General features: G+C 72.1%; 5 protein-coding genes across 5 annotated transcripts; 4 read left to right on the forward strand and 1 right to left on the reverse strand.

The window, feature by feature from the left end:
* Positions 1-1,504: 1,504 nt before the first annotated feature.
* On the forward strand, positions 1,505-1,729 carry AURANDRAFT_8918 (hypothetical protein; the record flags this gene model as incomplete). Its single annotated transcript, XM_009041921.1, has 1 exon — positions 1,505-1,729. A coding segment is annotated over one exon (225 nt), but the record flags the coding sequence as incomplete, so codon positions are not given.
* Positions 1,730-2,035: 306 nt separating this feature from the next.
* AURANDRAFT_31446 (hypothetical protein) lies at positions 2,036-3,433 on the forward strand (the record flags this gene model as incomplete). Its single annotated transcript, XM_009041922.1, has 1 exon — positions 2,036-3,433. One exon carries the CDS (start codon positions 2,036-2,038, stop codon positions 3,431-3,433), a length of 1,398 nt encoding a protein of 465 aa, XP_009040170.1.
* Positions 3,434-3,527: 94 nt separating this feature from the next.
* Positions 3,528-5,043, forward strand: AURANDRAFT_31362 (hypothetical protein; the record flags this gene model as incomplete). The annotated part of the gene is made up of 2 exons (XM_009041923.1): positions 3,528-4,820; positions 4,885-5,043. 2 exons carry the CDS (start codon positions 3,528-3,530, stop codon positions 5,041-5,043), a joined length of 1,452 nt encoding a protein of 483 aa, XP_009040171.1.
* Positions 5,044-5,941: 898 nt separating this feature from the next.
* AURANDRAFT_66670 (hypothetical protein) lies at positions 5,942-11,619 on the reverse strand (the record flags this gene model as incomplete). Its single annotated transcript, XM_009042014.1, has 3 exons — positions 5,942-7,803; positions 7,839-10,680; positions 10,927-11,619. The coding sequence occupies 3 exons, from the start codon at positions 11,617-11,619 to the stop codon at positions 5,942-5,944; spliced, it is 5,397 nt and encodes a 1,798-aa protein (XP_009040262.1).
* A 371-nt stretch (positions 11,620-11,990) lies between these two features.
* On the forward strand, positions 11,991-13,184 carry AURANDRAFT_66671 (hypothetical protein; the record flags this gene model as incomplete). The annotated part of the gene is made up of 1 exon (XM_009041924.1): positions 11,991-13,184. The coding sequence occupies one exon, from the start codon at positions 11,991-11,993 to the stop codon at positions 13,182-13,184; it is 1,194 nt and encodes a 397-aa protein (XP_009040172.1).
* Between the last annotated feature and the right edge of the window lie 3,124 nt (positions 13,185-16,308).

The raw sequence follows: 16,308 nt of genomic DNA on the forward strand, positions 1-16,308 counted from the left end.
CCGACGGCGCGGAGGAGCAGGGGCTGCCCCGACGAGGGCAGGCGTGCGGTTTTGGGGCAGCTCGTGGCAGCCCCGCCCTCCACACAGTCCAGTGCTGACGCCGCGGCGCTGCGCTGCGTCGCGTGGCGGCTTGCGGCCGCACCTGCACGTACAGGCCACAAAGGGCGGGACGCAACGCGCCGTGTTTCGGTGCGCGTCCATTGTGCGCTGGCTAGTGTCCGTCTCCGGTCCGTCCCCGGTCCGTCGCCACCTTCGCAGCCACTCGTTTTAAGTTTTGGCCTTGTACTTTTTCTTGAAGTGTCCGTCCCCAGCGCGGGGACGGACCGTCCCGCGGCAGGGAAATACCGCCTCTCCCTGGACGAGGCGAAACCGCATCCTCGGCGCCGCAGCGAGGTCGCGCGAACAGCGCTCGACGCGTCCGGTGCACCGAAAGCCCCCGCCGCAGAAAGCGATGGGTTTCCTCGAGCGGCTCGGCCGCATCGTCGCGCCGCTCCCCGAGGACCTGCCGCCGCCGACGCCGCCGTCCCAGACCTTCAGCGGCCGCTTCGCGCAGATGCTCGCGCCCGACGAGCAGGCGGCCCAGAAGGCGGACACGCTCGCCCTCGGCGTCGAGGAGTCCAAGGGCGCCGCGCCCATGGACGTCGAGCGGTCCGCGGCGCCGGCGGTCTCGGCCGCGCCGCCCGCGCCCGCGGCGGCCGCCCCGGCGGGCAAGACGCCCCTGAAGATCGGCATCCGGGTCTCCGGCGCCAACTGGGAGGCGTACAACGCCAAGCACAACGTCGAGCAGCTCATCGCGGAGATCACCGGCGCGATGATCCGCGCCGAGGCCGACAGCCCCGTCAAATTCATGCACGACTACCTCGCCAAGACCTACCCGGAGACCGTCGCGGCGAACTAGGGGGACTAAGCGGATGTCTGCTGCTGCCTTGTGTTTTTTTCGGTGATGGTCGCCGTAGTCTCGCGCGGTCGCGGTCCGGCCGCGGCGCGCGGCGCGGTTCCAGACGTCCTTTTTGTCCCGGTCGCGGCCCCAACGACCGAGGACGTCGGCGCCGGGCCTTTCGCCGCTTCTGTGGGCGCTTGGGGCGTCGCGGCGGCGATGTTGAAGCCCGAGAAGTTGGCGTTGCCGCGCGAGTTGCCGAGCGCCGAGCTGCGTGAGCCTCTCGTCGAGCGCGACCGCACCCGCGCGCCGCCGCCCACGGCGATAATGGACTACCGCGAGATTCAAATGATGCAGCGCGCCCGCGCGGGCGAGGCGCGCGAGGCCCGGTCCGAGGCCCACGAGAAGCACCTCGCCGAGCTCGCGACCAACAGCGCCGGCGCGCTGGACTGCGGCGGCGACGGGACCTACCAGTGCCTCAAGGCGCCCCAGACGGCCCCCGCGCCCGGCGCCAAGCAGTGCGTGCCCGGCGACATCGCGCTCGTCCACTACACGGGCTGGCTCATCGACGCGCCGTCGGCATCGCCGCCGACGCTCGACGCCGCCGCGATCGCCGAGGCCACGGCCGGCGCGCCCTTCGACTCGTCGCGGGGCCGCGGCACGGAGTTCACGTTCCGCGTCGGCGCGCGCCACGTCATCCGCGGCTGGGACACGGGCGTCGCGACGATGAAAGTCGGCGAGCGCGCGTACCTGCTCCTCGCGCCGGACTACGGCTACGGCGCGGCAGGCGCCGCCGACGTCATCCCGCCGGGCTCCTGGCTCCTCTTCGACGTCGAGCTCTGCCGCATCCAGGACACCGCGGAGCCCGAGCACATCTTCACGACGCCGTCCCTCGTCGCGGGCATCGTCACCGTCCTCATCTGCGTCTACTACATGTTCATCTTCACGCCCAAAAACGCGAAGCTCGCCGCCACGGGCGAGGCCGAGCTGTGATCGTTTGGAAAGCTAAAAAGTGCGTATATTGAGGTGTTCAACGTGAGCTGTGATTGGCCCATCTCACAGAGCATGGCGGCGTCCTCCACTTCCACCACCATGGACGAGCTCCTGAAGCGCTCCACGGTCGCGCAGAGCCTCGTCCGCAATCCCATCCGCGTCGTCATGAACCGCGTCTTCGCGGATCCGTCGATCCTGTCGCTGGCCGGCGGCCGCCCGGTCGCCAGCGTCTTCCCGCTCGTGGGCCTCTCCCTGAAGCTCAAGGACAATTCGACGTTGACGACGGACCTCGTCGACAACGACCTGAACTACGGCGCCCTGAACGCCATCGGCACGCCGGCGCTGCGCGGCTGGCAGAAGGCCTTCGTGAAGGCGTTCCACGGCGTCGACGTCGAGGCGAGGGGCTACGACTGCGTCGTCACGCCGGGCAACAGCGACGGCATCTTCAAGAGCGTCCTCGCGCTGAGCGACCCCGGCGACATCATCTTCGCCGACGCCTACACCTACACGGGCATCCTGGCCTGCGCGAGGCCGCTCGGGCGCCTCGTCGTCGGCGTCGACGGCGACGACGACGGCATGTCGCCCGACGCGCTCGTCGAGGCCTGCGCGCGCGCGCGCCGGGCGGGCAGGCGCTGCGCGATGCTCTACGTGATCCCCAACGGCCACAACCCGCTGGGGCTCACCATGCCGGAGAAGCGGCGGAAGGAGTTGTACCTCGCGTGCCGCGCGGGCAACCTGGCCGTCGTCGAGGACGACTCCTACTCGCTGCTGCGCCTCCCGGCGCGGGGGAAGAAGGACTACGCGGGCCTGCGGGGCGCGCTGTCGCTGGAGCCGTCGTTCCTCGCCATCGACGCGCTCCCGGGCTTCGGCGACGGCCGCGTCGTCCGCCTCGACTCGTTCTCCAAGAGCCTCTGCCCGGGTCTGCGGTTCGGCTTCCTCACGGCGCCCAAGCCGCTCGTCGAGAAGCTCGGCACGCTCAACGAGGTCACGACCTGGAGCCTGAGCGGCGTCGCGCTCAAGGCCTACGAGATCCTTTTGAACGACCTCGCGAAGAAGAACTACGCGAAGCTGGAGAAGCAGGCCAAGGACGTGCAGCGGCTCTACGCGACGCGCCGCGATCTCCTCCTCGACGCGCTCGACAAGATCCTGAAGCCCCACGCGACGTACAACGCGCCCAAGAGCGGCATGTTCCTGCTCGTCAGGGCCGCGGATCCCGACGTCGACGTCGCCGCGCTCCTCGACGACCTCCTGGACGCCGGCGTCGCGGCGCTGCCCGCCGCGGGCTTCCGGCCCGACGGCGGGCCGTCGAACGCGTTCCGCGTGTCGTTCACGCAGGTCCACTCGCGCGAGGTCGCGGAGCGCGCGGCGACGAAACTCAAGGCCGTGCTGTCGGACGCGGCCAAGGTCGCGGCGGCGAAGAAGGGCTGGGCCGCGAAGCGCGCCGCGGCCGCGGCGCGCGTCGACGCGCTCTTCGCCGCGGAGCGGCCCCCCCTGGCCGTGCCCCTGCCCTACGTCGTCGCCGGAGTTTCCGTGCTCGTGGCCCTCCTCCTGCGCCGCAAGTGAGCGCGCGTAAGGCGTCGTTTTTGAGCTTCACCTTGACGGCCCTCACCAACTCGAGAGTTCTTGCCGCAGCCATCCAAGCAGCATGGCAGCGCGGATGATTCTCGCGCGGTGCGCGCGCCGCGTGCCCTACGGCGCGGCGGCCGTCGTGTCGACGTCCTGCGCGCTCGCCGACGAGGGCCCGACGTTCAGCGTCGAGAAGGTGGACCTCAAGCGCGTCACGCACCTGCAGACGCTGGGCTTCCGGAGCAAGGGCGGGTCCAACGCCAAGTCCTTCGGCTACGCCAAGTTCATCTCCGACGACGACTGCGTGCTCGGCGACGTGTTGCTCAAGGCGCACGCCGGCCCGCGCGAGGTCACGGGCTACATGCGCGCGGGCCCGCGGAGCGAGCTCCACTTCGACCCGAAGGAGACGCGCGCGGCGATCGTCACCTGCGGCGGCCTCTGCCCGGGCCTCAACTCCATCGTCAAGAACCTGGTGACGATCCTCGAGGGCCACTACGGCATCCAGAAGATCTACGGGGTCTCCGGCGGCTACCGGGGCTTCACGTCCGTCGGCTGGGACGCGCCCGTCGAGCTGTCGAGCGACTACTGCGAGCGCATCCACCACGACGGCGGCACGGTGCTCGGCACGTCGCGCGGCGGCTTCGACGCCGAGAAGATCGTCGAGTGGCTCAAGGCCAAGCACGTGTCGCAGCTCTTCGTCGTCGGCGGCGACGGCACGCACCGCGGCGCGTACAAGCTCGCGGAGCTGTGCGTCGCCCGGGGCCTGAACGTGTCCGTCGCGGGCATCCCGAAGACCATCGACAACGACATTGGCATCATCGACCGGAGCTTCGGCTTCATGACCGCCGTCTCCGAGGCGACGCGCGCGATCGCCGCCGCGCGGACGGAAGCGGAGTGCAACATGCCGAACGGCATCGGCGTCGTCAAGCTCATGGGCCGGTCCGCGGGCTTCCTGGCCGCCTACGCGACGCTGGCGTCCCAGGACGTCGACTTGTGCCTCGTGCCGGAGGTGCCCATCGTCATGGAGGGCCCGCAGGGCGTGCTCCCGCACCTCGAGCGCGTCATCGACCGCAAGGGCCACGCCGTCGTCGTCGTCGCGGAGGGCGCCGGCGAGGAGCTCCTCGGCGCGTCCGCCGAGGTCGACGCGGGCGGCAACAAGAAGCTGCCGGCCATCGGCGAGTGGCTCGTGGCCGAGATCAAGAAACACTTCAAGGCCTCGGGCAAGGAGGCGACGCTCAAGTACATCGACCCGTCCTACATGGTGCGCTCCGTCGCCGCGGACGCGGGCGACTCCTATTTGTGCATGCTCCTCGCCCACGCGGCGGCCCACGGCTCCATGGCGGGCTACACGGGCTTCACGGTGGGCCTCGTGAACAACCGCACGGTTCGCGGCCGGCGTTTTTCGAGAGATTCCGACGGGGAAAACGATGAAACATCGTGCTTGGTAGGTCATGATCCCCATCCCGGAGCTCGCGCGGACGTCGCCGCGGTCGATGAACGCCACGGGCCGCACCTGGGAGCGCGTCCTGTCCATCACGAGCCAGCCGGGCATCGCGCTCGCGCGCAAGAAGACCAAGGCCGGGTCGCCGGTCGACGAGGCGCCCTGAGCGGTCCATAAGAACGATCCCGCGGTCCCGACGAGGTCCGGGCGGGTCGAAGCGAGGTTACATAAAAAAAACGTCGCCCCGGGCGCGAGAAGCGCTTTCGCGGGCCCGGGGCGACGCTGGCCGCCGCGCCGTGGACGGCGCGGCGTTGCGGGCGTCTGCCAATTGGGCGGGGCGCGTCCTACTGGGGATGGTCCGGCGGCGGCGGCGGCGCGGCCGCCGCGGCCGCCTTGGCGGTCGCCGCGCGGCCCACGAGCCCGTGGCGCATCTTCCACCACCAGTAGACGTGGAACTTGCGGATGGCGTCCTCGCGGATGTGCTTGGCGAGGGCCGTGCGCATGGTCCGCCAGCGCAGGCGGCTGCACGCGCGCCAGGACGTGATCGTCTCGATCAAACCCATGGCCGACGCGCACCGCTTGTTGACGAAGCTGTGCATCAGGAGCGCCCGCAGGCTCTTGTACTGGAAGCCCAATTCGATCTCGTTGCACATGCGCACGTTCAGCTCCCGTCTCGTGTACATCGACGTCGCGTTCCACTTGCCGTGAGCTGCAACAGCCACCTCGGCGTCGCGCACGAAGAGCACCTGGCCGCGCACCTTGACGACGGCGTCCCAGCGGAGCAGGGCCTCGTCGAAGGCGAGCGGCTTATTGGGGGACATGTCACTCGCGCATCCCAAGATAGAATGCAGCACTATGCAGCCCACATCACTCGACGGAACCTGTGAAAGTAGAATGCAGCACGAGACAAAGGTGCCGAGACCATTGACCCCGAAATAATCGGGCTGAAACTTCAGGTCTTCGTTGAAGATGCAGGAAGACTCGATGCGAATGCTCTCGCGGCCGGAACCATGCCCGCCTACGCCCCCCTCCGCGCCGCGGGCAACAAGCACAAAACGGCCCTGTTAGTCGTCGAAGACCTTCGTCTCGAGGTCGCGGTAGAGCCAGCGGCCCTCCTCGACGCCGCCCGCGGCCGCGCGGAGCGCCGCGTCGTCGACGCGCTGGCCCGACGTCACGCCCCGGCGGCTGTTGCCCACGTTGAAGAGCGCGTTGGGCTGGAGCTCGTGGGCCTTGGCCGTCATCCGCGCCGCGAAGAGCCGCCGGCTCTCGAGCGTGCTCCGGATGTAGCGGCGGTGCAGGTCCGCGTAGAGCGCGACGGCGGCGTCGCGCGCGTCGAGGTCGCAGAGGAGGCGCGCCGTGTTCGCGAGGGCGCGCTCCAAATCCCGGTTCTCCATGGTCACGGTGCCGTCGCCCGGCCCGATGACGCGCAGGTGCGTCGCGAGCGACCGCTTCCGCAGGAAGAGCGCGACGTGGGGCCGGTCCCGCGCCTCCTCGAGGTCCGCGAGCACGCGCTCCGTGCGGCTGCTCAGGATCGCCAGCGCGTCCTTCTCGCGCTTCTTGGGCTTCCGCGCGGCCGCGTCGTCCTCCGCGGAGGCGGCGCGCGCGACGCGGCTCAACCGCTTGAAGTCGGCCTTCTGCTTCGACAGGAGCCGCCGCAGCGTGCCGCTCGCCTCCGTGAAGCGCCCGCGCTTCACCATGTAGTGCGCGTACTCGAGCTCCGGCGCCTGGGGCAGGTAGTTGTCGGAGTTGGTCGCGTCGACGGCGTCGCGGAGGTGCTCGAGCTTCGCGCGCCACGCGTCGATGTCGATGCCCGGCGCCTTCTGGGTCGCCGGCGCGGCGAAGGGCGCCGCCTCCGCGTAGGCCGACGCGAACTTGTTCGCGCGGCGCCGCTGCAACGCCCGCTGGAAGAGCGCCGCGTGGCGCCGTTCCACCTTCCCGAGCTCCTCGGCGTCCTCGTTGCCGTCGTCCGAGTCCGAGTCGTCGTCCTGCGCCGTGCCCCCGAGGCTCGACGCCTCGTCGAGGTCGTGGTCCTTGTGGTTCAACGGCACGGCGCCGTCGTCGCCGTCGAGGAACCGCTGCAGCACGTCGTCGACGAGGTACGCGTACGACGACCCCGTCGAAGCGTCGTCGTCGTCGAGGAGCGTCTCGTCGATGTCCTCGTCCTCGACGACCGGCGGCGCCGGCGCCGGCCCGGAGCTCTCCGGCTCGGGGAAGTCGAAGTCCTCGTCGTCGACGACGGGCGGCGCCTCGGCCTCGTCGTCGTCGTCGCCGCCGCGGCTCGACGAGTCCGGCGACTCGATGCCAGCGCCCGCGTAGGCCTCGTGGGACGCGAGGCCCGCCTCCCTGTACTCGCCCTTGACCATGTGGCCGTAGGACGCGACGCCGTAGCGGCTCCGGTAGAGGTCCTTGAGCGTGATCACGGGGTCCCTTAACGTCTGCAGGTACACGGACGCGGCCGCGGCCGCGTCGCGCGCGTCCTCGCGGTCCTTCTTCCGCGCCGCCGCGAGGCGCTCCTCCTGCTCGAGCAGCGTGCCCTCGTGGCGCTTCTTCTTCTTCTTCTTCGGCGACGCGGGCGACCTCTTCGGCGACGACCCCCGCGACCCGCGCGACGACCCGCGCGACGACGGCCGCGCGACGAGCGCCGCGGAGTCGTCGTCGTCGTCGTCGTCGTCGCGCTCGCGGCTGTAGAGGCCGCGGCTCGGCGTCGAGGGCCCGCCGGCCGTGTAGGACACCGCGACCTCGCGCGGCGGGAGCCGCCACTGCCACGACGTGTCGCGGTCCGCCTTCACGGGGTCGTTGCGCGCCTCGTCCTCGTCGAGGGCCAGGGGCGCCGGCGCGTGCTTCTCCCGCGCGGCCTTGAGCTTGTTCTTCCTCTCGTCGCGCTCGCGCTGCAGCTCCTTCGTAAGTCGCGCGCGGCCCGGTAGGCCTCGCGCGCGTCGTGGCAGTCGACGGCGACCCGACCCCCCTGCTCCCGCGCCGCGAGCAAAATCTGCGCGAGCTCCGTGCCCGGGCCCGCGTCGCGCTTGACGCCGAAGACCGCGGCCTGGTGCGAGTTGACGTCGCGCGCGGCCGCGTCCGCGCCGCCCCTCAACAACGCGAGCACGCACTCGAGCTGGTTCGCGTCCGCCGCGGCCATGAGCGCCGTGCGCAGGTTGCGGTTCGCGTAGTTGACGTCGCAGCCCGCGGTGACGAGATTCTCCAGGAGCTTGTGGTCGCCCTTGTGCGCGGCGACGAAGAGCGCCGTCGTGCCCGTGCGCGTCTCCTGGTCCGGCGCGACGTCGCCGTTGCGGATGACGTGGAGCGCCGTCTTCGTCACGTCGACCTCGGCCTTGGCGTCGAGCTCGCCGCCGGACTCGATGGCCCGCTCGAGGCGCGCGAACTGGAGCAGCGCGCAGCGGTCGAGCTCCTGGTCCTTGCGGCTCGACACGAGCTCGCGGCCGACGCGGCGCACGCGCCGCAGGTAGTCGCCGAGCTTCTGCTGCTGGAGCTGGAGCGCGAGCTCGCCGGGGCTCGTGCCGCGCGCGTCGCCGAGGTCCGTGCGCGCGCCCTTTTTTACCAAGTGGATGCACGTCCGCAGGTCCCGGCGCCGCACGGCGACGTGGAGCGCCGTCAGATTGTCGGGCCCGAAGTTCTGGTCCACGAGCCGCGTCACGGTCTCCGGCCCGCCTAAACGCTCCGTCTCCTCGACGAGCACGTCGATGGTCATGAGCTGGCCCGCGGACGCCGCGGCGACGATGGGCGGCACGACGTAGTGGCGGCCCTTCGTCAGCGCCGGGTCCTCGCCGGGGAAGAGGTCCGTGTCGCCCGTGTTCGACATGCCCGCGGAGCCCACCTTCTTGTACTTGAACGGCATCGCCGACGACGCGCCGAGGTCCAGCAGGTGGTGGACCATGACCGCGTCGCCGCGCTTCGCCGCGAGCGCCATCGCGGACAGGCCCGTGACGCGCGACGGGTAGTCCACGGACGCGCCGGCCTCGACCAACGCCGACGTCGCGTGGCGGTCCTGGCTCAGGATCGCCGCCATCAGCGCCGTGACGCCCGCCTTCGTCTCCATGTTGACGTCGCACGCGCCGTGGCGCGCGAGGCTCACGGCGGCCTTCAATTCGCGGTTCGCGATGGCGCGCAACAAGCCGCCCTTGGACTCCTTCGTCGCCGCGGTCTTGATGAGCACCTGCTTCGACGCCTTCCGGCCGTCGCGGAACGCGATGGACGCGCGCGCCTCCGCCGCGACCGCGTACTTGCGGTGCTCGACGGCGATCTGCTCGCCGAGCACGGACGCGCGGTCCACGACGGCCAAATTCGGCCCCCGCAGGGGCTCGCTCAGGAACGGCGACTCCCGGACCCACTCGGGCGCGCCGAAGGTGCCCGTCACCGTCGGCGCGCCGACGCGCGCGGCGCCGCGGCGCGCCTCGACGAGCCCGCGGTACGTCGTCTCGAGCTGGACGACGTGGCGGCTCGGCAGGGACGCGTCCGAGAGCCAGTGGCTGTGGTTCCGCCCGCCGTCGAGGATCTGGCGCCGCCGGTTGCACTGGTCGCTCTCCCACTTGTCGCACTCGGACCGCATCTTGAACGCGCGGCCCGTCCAGGCCGCGTAGGCCTCCCGGAGCACGACGCAGACCGCCGCCTGCTCGTCGCGCGCCGCGCGCCAGGCCTCCTTCTCCGCGGACGGCGCGGACCGCTTGCGGTGCTCCACCCTTTCGTGGAGCCAGTCGTGCGCGACGTGCTCGCGCTCCACGGCCTGCTCGTAGCACTTCGCGACGCCCTCCCAGGCCGTCGTCTTGCCCGTCTTGTCGTCGATGTCCTTGTATAAGGCGAAGCCCCCGAGGCCCGGCAAGGCGTAGTACGACGCGAACGCCTTGTAGATGCCCGGGCCGACGCGCTCGTGGGACCCGTGCTCGCAGCGCGGCTCCGCTAACGCCGCGTCGAGGAGCGCGTGGGTCTTCTCCGCGCTGCGCAGGAGCTCCATGTCGTCGAGCGCCGCCTTGAGCGTCACGGGCCTCGCGTTCGGCGGCGCGCCCGGCGGGACGACGACGAGGGGCTCCTGGCAGCCCCGCCGCGAGTTGCAGAGCGCGCAGATGGGCTTGCCGCCGATGGCCGTGCGCGGGAAGCCCGGCGGCGGCCGCCCGGGGAGCCGCGGGATCACGAGCGCGGGGCGGATGGAGTAGAGCTTGCGGATGAACCGCACCTTGGCCTCGCCGTGGCCGAGGCCCAGGAGCTTGTGCCAGGGGAACCAGAGGCTCCGGCTCCGCGGGTCGTGGGGCTGGGGCTCGTCGCAGTCGCCGTGCGTCGCCTGGAGCCAGAGCGCGCGGACCTCCGCGACGCGGTGCGGCGGCCGCTGGGTGAATTCCCGCCAGTTCCGCCCGCAGGCCTCGAAGAGCTCGTCGCGCGTCTCGACGTCGTTGAGCGCGGCGCCGATCTTCGGCGCGAGGCCGAAGCGCATCGTCCCGTCGTAGGGCGACGGCACGTGGTTCCGGAAGGCCTCCTCGGCCATGGCCGTCGCGGCCTCGCGCCGCGACTCGCGGAGCAGCGCGAAGACCGCGGCCTCGCCGCCGAAGCTCCGCGCCTCCTCCGTGCCCACGGCGACCATGCCCGCGCTCGGCCGGCCCTCGGGGCCGAAGTCGTCGACGCGGGCGACCTTGAAGCCGCTGCGCCCCGCCGCGGGGAAGGCCACCTGGCCATGCGTCGGATCCGACCGCAGGAGCGCCGGGCCCCGGTCCTCGGGCACGACGCGCTCCGTGGCGCCGAAGACGACGTCCGGCTGCGTCAAGATGACGGACATGGTCGGGCGTGTTCTGGGGGCAGCCTACGACGCCGCCCCGGGCGCACCCCAGACTGTGAGCGCTGGCGCGCGGCACCTTGAACTACCCGTTGCACGGCCGTAACGGACCTCGCACCGTTACGGGCGCGACGTTCGCGGCGGTCCCTAGAGCTGGAGGCTGGTCTGGAGGTCCTCGTAGGCCTTGGTCTGGGCGTTCTGCGTCGCCTTGAGGCGCTCCATGAGGCGGTGCTCGTGGAGGGTCATCTCCTGGATGAGGCGCTCGGCCTCGACGGCGCGCGTGGACTCGAGCTGGATCTGCTTGGCGTACTCCTCCTTGCGGCGGCGGTCCTCGGCGGCCCGGAGCTCGTCGCGCTTCGCCTTGGCGTCGGCTCGCCGCGCGAGGGCCTGGGCGTTGAGGCCCTTGTTCTTCTGCACGAGGCCGGCCATCTCGCGCTCGTGGAAGCTGTTGAGCTCGGCCATCTTCGACTTCATGCGCATGGCGTGGTCCCGGCGCTGCTGGGCGACGCCGGCGCGCGACTCGCGCACGTGTCGTCGCGTCGTCTGGCGCGTGAGCGTCACGGCCTTGCGCGTCGCGGAGATGGAGAGCTCGCGCTCCGTGTGCAATTTCTGCTTCGACGACTGGTACTCGAGGTTGCGCTGCTTCAGGTGCACGATCTCCGACGTCCGCGCCTTGGTCTCGGCGATCTTCTTCTTCGCGCGGTCCTCGGCGACCTGGAGGTGCTGGAGCCGGTTTGCCAATAACTTCATGTCCGCCTCCGCGCGGATGCGGTGGTTCTTCGCGTCGCACATGAGGGACACGCCCGACGCCTCGGGCCAGACGTGGCGCGCGCTGCTGTTCATGAGGTCCGACTCCTGGCGCGAGCTCAGCGCCACGGACGCCTGCTTCGCGTCGGCCTCGGTCGCCTTCGCGTCGGCGGCGGACGCGGCGTCGTCGGGGCCCGCGGTCTTCACCTCGACGGACATGGACGGCGCCGCGTCCTTGGCCTCGGAGCCGCCCTTGGCCTCGGCGGCGCTCGCCGGCGCGTCGGCGAAGAGCACGCCGCGGGCGTCGTCCTTGCTCTGCGACGTCTCTGCGGGCAGCTCCTCGTCGGTCAGGATCGTCGGCGCGGCCTTGGCGCCCTCCAGCGCCGCGCCGGCCTCGGCCGCCGCCTTCATGTCCACGTCGGCGTCGCCCATGGGTCGAGACGTACCGGGCACCGACGCCGGCCGCGGCGCCTCGATCGAAGTCCGGGCAGCGTTGGGCGGGCTGCGGGCGCGGATACGTGAAAGTTCAAGAGCTCGCGTTGAAGAAGTAAACACATCACGATGGCTCTGCCGTGAGGCAGGCCCAAGCGATGCGCCTGCGCAACCAGTTCATCTGGCTCGTTGCCGCGGGCGGCGCCGTCGTCGGCGTCCGATGGCTGCTGGAGCGGCCGGTGCGCTGCGGCGCGAGCGCGCTCGTGCCGGAGGCTGCTCTGGAGGCTGCTCTGGAGGCTGCGCCGCTGCCCGCCGCGCCTCCGGCCGCAGCAGCGCCGCCCGCGACGCCGCGCCGCCGCCGCGCGGGCATCCTCTACCTGCGCATCACGAGCGCCACGGAGGCGACGCGGGCCGGCACGTCGCCCTGGCCCCAGTGGCTGCCGGCCGTCGAGGCGTCGGCCGCGGCGAACGCGGACGAGGTGGCCTACTACTTCGCGGGCCCGGCGACGAACTTCTCCTGCCCGAACTGCGTCTCCATCCCGACGGACCTCGACGCGCTCCTCGGCCGCGTCGAGGCGCACCTCGGCGTCGACCGGGCCAAAGTGTCGGTGAAATCCCTCAAGCACAAGATCTGCGACCTCAAGCCCATGTGGCCCACGCTGTTCCCCGAGGTCGCGGCGGCCCACGAGTTCGTCGGCTACGCGGACCTCGACGTCATCTTCGGCGACCTCGCGGCGGAGGTCCGCGCGCTCCGGGACGGCGACGATCTGTTGGTCCCGAGCTCGTGGTACCCGGCGCCGCTCGCGAACGGCAACTTCCTGCTCTTCCGGTCCGAGCGGCGCGTCCTGGACATCTTCCGGCGCCACGCGGGCTGGCGGGAGGCGCTCACGACGCCGGGCTACGACGTCTACGACGAGTGGCACGGGAAGGCGCCCGAGCGGACGTTCATGCACGCGCTCCTCGAGGAGCACCTCAACGGGCGGCTCCGGCCGCGGCCGACGGCGCGCCTCTTCCTCCAGGACGTCGTCGGCCCGCGGAACCTCTGGGACCGGCCCGCGAGCGTCCGCGTGCGCTGGGAGCGCGGCGCGCTGACCGCGGCGTACGACGGGCCGTGCGTCTGCGCCAAGGACATGGTCCCCCAGTTCTCCATCGCCCAGTGCGCCCAGTGCGTGCGGCGGCCCGGGGAGAAGCTCGAAGACGTCGTCGTGACGCGCGAGCTCGAGGTGCTGGCCTACCACATGCTCTCCGCGAAGTTCCACGTCCGCGACGTCGAGCCGCGGCTCGCGAACTGCTCCCGCTTCGACCTCACGAAGGCCGACGACAGCCTCAAGCACACGTTCGCCTGCCGATGACACAAGAAGCAGCACTTAAGTAGTCGTCGGGATCCGTGAACGCGTCGTCGGAGTCGGACGCGAAGTCGTCGGAGTCGTCGAAGTCGGACATGCTGAAGTGGTCCTCCTCGACGTCGCCGCCGAGGTCGTCGTCGTCGCCGTCGTCGCGGCGGCTCGCTGACTTGGCGAGGATGCGGTCCAGGGGGAAGTGGTAGTCCACGCGCTCGCCCTGGTGGATCAAATCGTCGTCGTCGTCGTCCGCGACCCACGTCCGCCGGAGGCCCGGGCAGAGCAGGTCCACGACCGCCGAGTCGTCCAGCTCCGAAATGGCCCAGAGCCGCGCGTCGACGACGCGGCCCCGGCCCAGGTCCACGCGCACGAGGTCGCCCTCGACGGGGAAGACCGGCAGCAGCCGCTCGACGGAGACGTGGCGCGGCGCCGCGTCGCTGACCTCGGCCCACTCGAAGCGGTCGTTGACGACGCGCGTCGTCACGACGCGCACGCGGCCCGACGGCAGGAAGCCCAGCAGCTTCGCGACGACGTCCGCGGACAGGGAGGCTAAACCGCGGTGCCGAGCGGCGCCGGCGGACGCGAGGCCGCGGTGCCGCGCGCGGCAGAGGCACAGGGTCCGCGCCGCGCGCTTCGTCGCGCCGCCGCAGGACGCGTGGATGCGCGGCGCCCAGGGCTCCGCGCGGCGGAAGGGCCGCTCGACGCGGACGCGCGTCGCGCTGAGGCCCTCGACGTGCGCCTCCGCGCCGTCGACGCACCACGTCGCGTCGATGTGGCGCAGGCGCCGCCGGCTCTCGGCCTTGCGCCGCAGGAGCCACTGCCACGTGTTCGCCGCGAAGTCGCCCTCGGACGCGTCGTCGGAGCCGTCGTCGGCCGCGCTCGGCGCCTGGAGCGGCGCTTCCTGGCGTCGGCGCCAGATCTGCCGCCGCCTCCGCGCCCGCGCGTAGGCCGCGCGCATGCGCTTCCGCGAGGCGCGGACCATAGCGGCGCTCTGGCCGTAGCGAGTCCCGAGGGCTCAGAATTCAGGCCCGAGCCATCGTTGAAGGAGGGCGCGGCCCATCGTGCCGCCGCACCTCTCCCGGCCGCCCATGAGCATGTTGGCAATGTTGCCGCCCATGAGCGCGCCGCCGTGAGCCGTGCGAGCTCAAATTGTGGCGCCGCCGTGAGCCGTGCGAGCGCGCGCGCGCCGCCAAAGACCTCACACATCGCCATGTTCGTTGATTTCGACAACCTGGGCATGCTGCCGCTGGACATGGACGACGAGTTGCGGCCGCGCGCGCCGCCGTCGGCGTCGTCGTCGCAGGACTCCCGGGAGGACTTTGAGATCGTCGCGGAGCGGTGCGACGACGACGCGCCGGCCGCGGAGATGCGCGGCTTCGCCGGCTGGTGCGACCGCGGCACCGTCGCGCGCGCGCGGCGCGGCGCGTTCGAGGGCGCGGTGCACGAGCACGATCCAGCCGACAAGTTCTGGAACCTGCGGCGCTGGGCGCTGCGGCCCGCCGTGCTTTTGTACGGCTACGAGCCGCACCGCGGGGACGCGCCCGTGTCGGTGACGGACCTCGGCGGCTTCGAGGCATTGGCGGAGGGCCCCGCGGAGCTCCGGTTCGCGCCGCGCGCGGCCGGCGAGCCGGACGTGCGCGCGCGGTTCACGACGAGCGACGACGTCGACCGCTTCCGCGCGAGCCTCGCGGATCTGGATGTTGTGGCCCAGGGCGACGCGCGGCGCCGCGCCGAGGCCGCGGTCGAGGCCGCGGAGTCGGAGCTCGGGGATTTGCGGGCGCGCGTCCGGGACCTCGAGGCGGAGGCGGCGGCGCGGGACCGCGACGCGCGGCTCGGCGAGGAGCGCGCGGAGGCTTTGGCGGCCGCGCTGCACGCCGTGCGCGGCGCCGCGGAGGGCCACCGGTCGACGCTCGCGTCGACGGTTTCGCGGCCGCGCGAGGTCTCGGAGGCCGTTCTGCGGGAGCTCGCGCGGCTCCGCGACGCCGGCGCGGCGTCCGCCGCCGCCGCGGCGGCCCTCGCGCGCGAGCGCGACGCCGCGGCGGCGGCCGCCGCGCGGCGCGTCGAGGCCGCGGCCGCGGACGCCGCCGCCGCGCGCCGCGACCGCGACGCCGCGCGGCGCGCCCTCGACGCGGACCGCTGCGACGCGGAGCTGCAGACGGCCTCGCGCCAGGCCGCGGACCGCGCCGAGGCGAAGCGGCGGCGGCAGGAGAAGAAGCTCCTCGTCGACGCCGTGCGGGACCTCCGGCGGCGGCTCCGGCGCCTGTCGGACGCGGAGCGGCACCGCGACTCCGTGGCGCAGTTCTGGGGGCCCGACGGCGCGCCCGACGGCGGCGTGCCGCCGCCGCCGCCGGAGGAGGAGGAGGAGGACGGCGACGCCGACGACTGGCTCGGGGCCTACCTCCGCGCGGCGGACGACGCGCCCGACTCGGAGGAGGAGGAGGAGAAGCCCGCTCTCCGGGTCCGGGACCTCGCCGAGGGCACGGTGCAGCCGGGGCGGCCCCCGAGCATCCCGCCCGCGCCGGCGCCGGCGCCCGCGAAGAAGCGCAGGGACCGCCGCTCCCAGGCGTCGAAGGACTTCTCCAAGGCCCTCGACCTCGTCAAGGCGAAGGCCGTCCGCGCGCGCGCGACGCTCGCGCAGGCCGCCGCGCGCCCCGCGCCCGACCCCGACGAGGTGGAGGCGATCTAATACGAAGACTTACTTGAGCCGTCGCACCTCCGCGAAGCACCTGCGCGGCGCGCGGAGATCAAGCGACTGTATATGCCGTTCCACCACGCGAAAGAACGGTTGCGGACGAACTGGAGAGCGGCTCGTCTCCACTCGGCGGTTTCGGCGCAAGACACCCGGCGGTTTCGGCGCGGCGCCGCGCTTCTTCATTGCGGCGAATTCCCGCGCGCACGCGTCGCGCTCGAGCGCGCCGTCGGCGATCTTCTCGCGGACGCAGGCGCCGTAGGCGGCGACCTGTCGAGGGTTGACGTGTCTTTTGGCAGTTAGCGGGCGCGGCGCTCACCGTCTTGGGACATCGGCCCATCATCTTCGCAAAGGCGGCGCCGAGCCTGCGCGGCGGCGGCTGTTTTGCTTTCCGCGGCGTTGCTGCGGCACAAGCGCACCTCCTGCCTTCCGTTTTGCTCGTCATCT

This window comes from Aureococcus anophagefferens (assembly GCF_000186865.1).
Source record: "Aureococcus anophagefferens unplaced genomic scaffold AURANscaffold_25, whole genome shotgun sequence".
Lineage (NCBI taxonomy): Eukaryota > Pelagophyceae > Pelagomonadales > Pelagomonadaceae > Aureococcus > Aureococcus anophagefferens.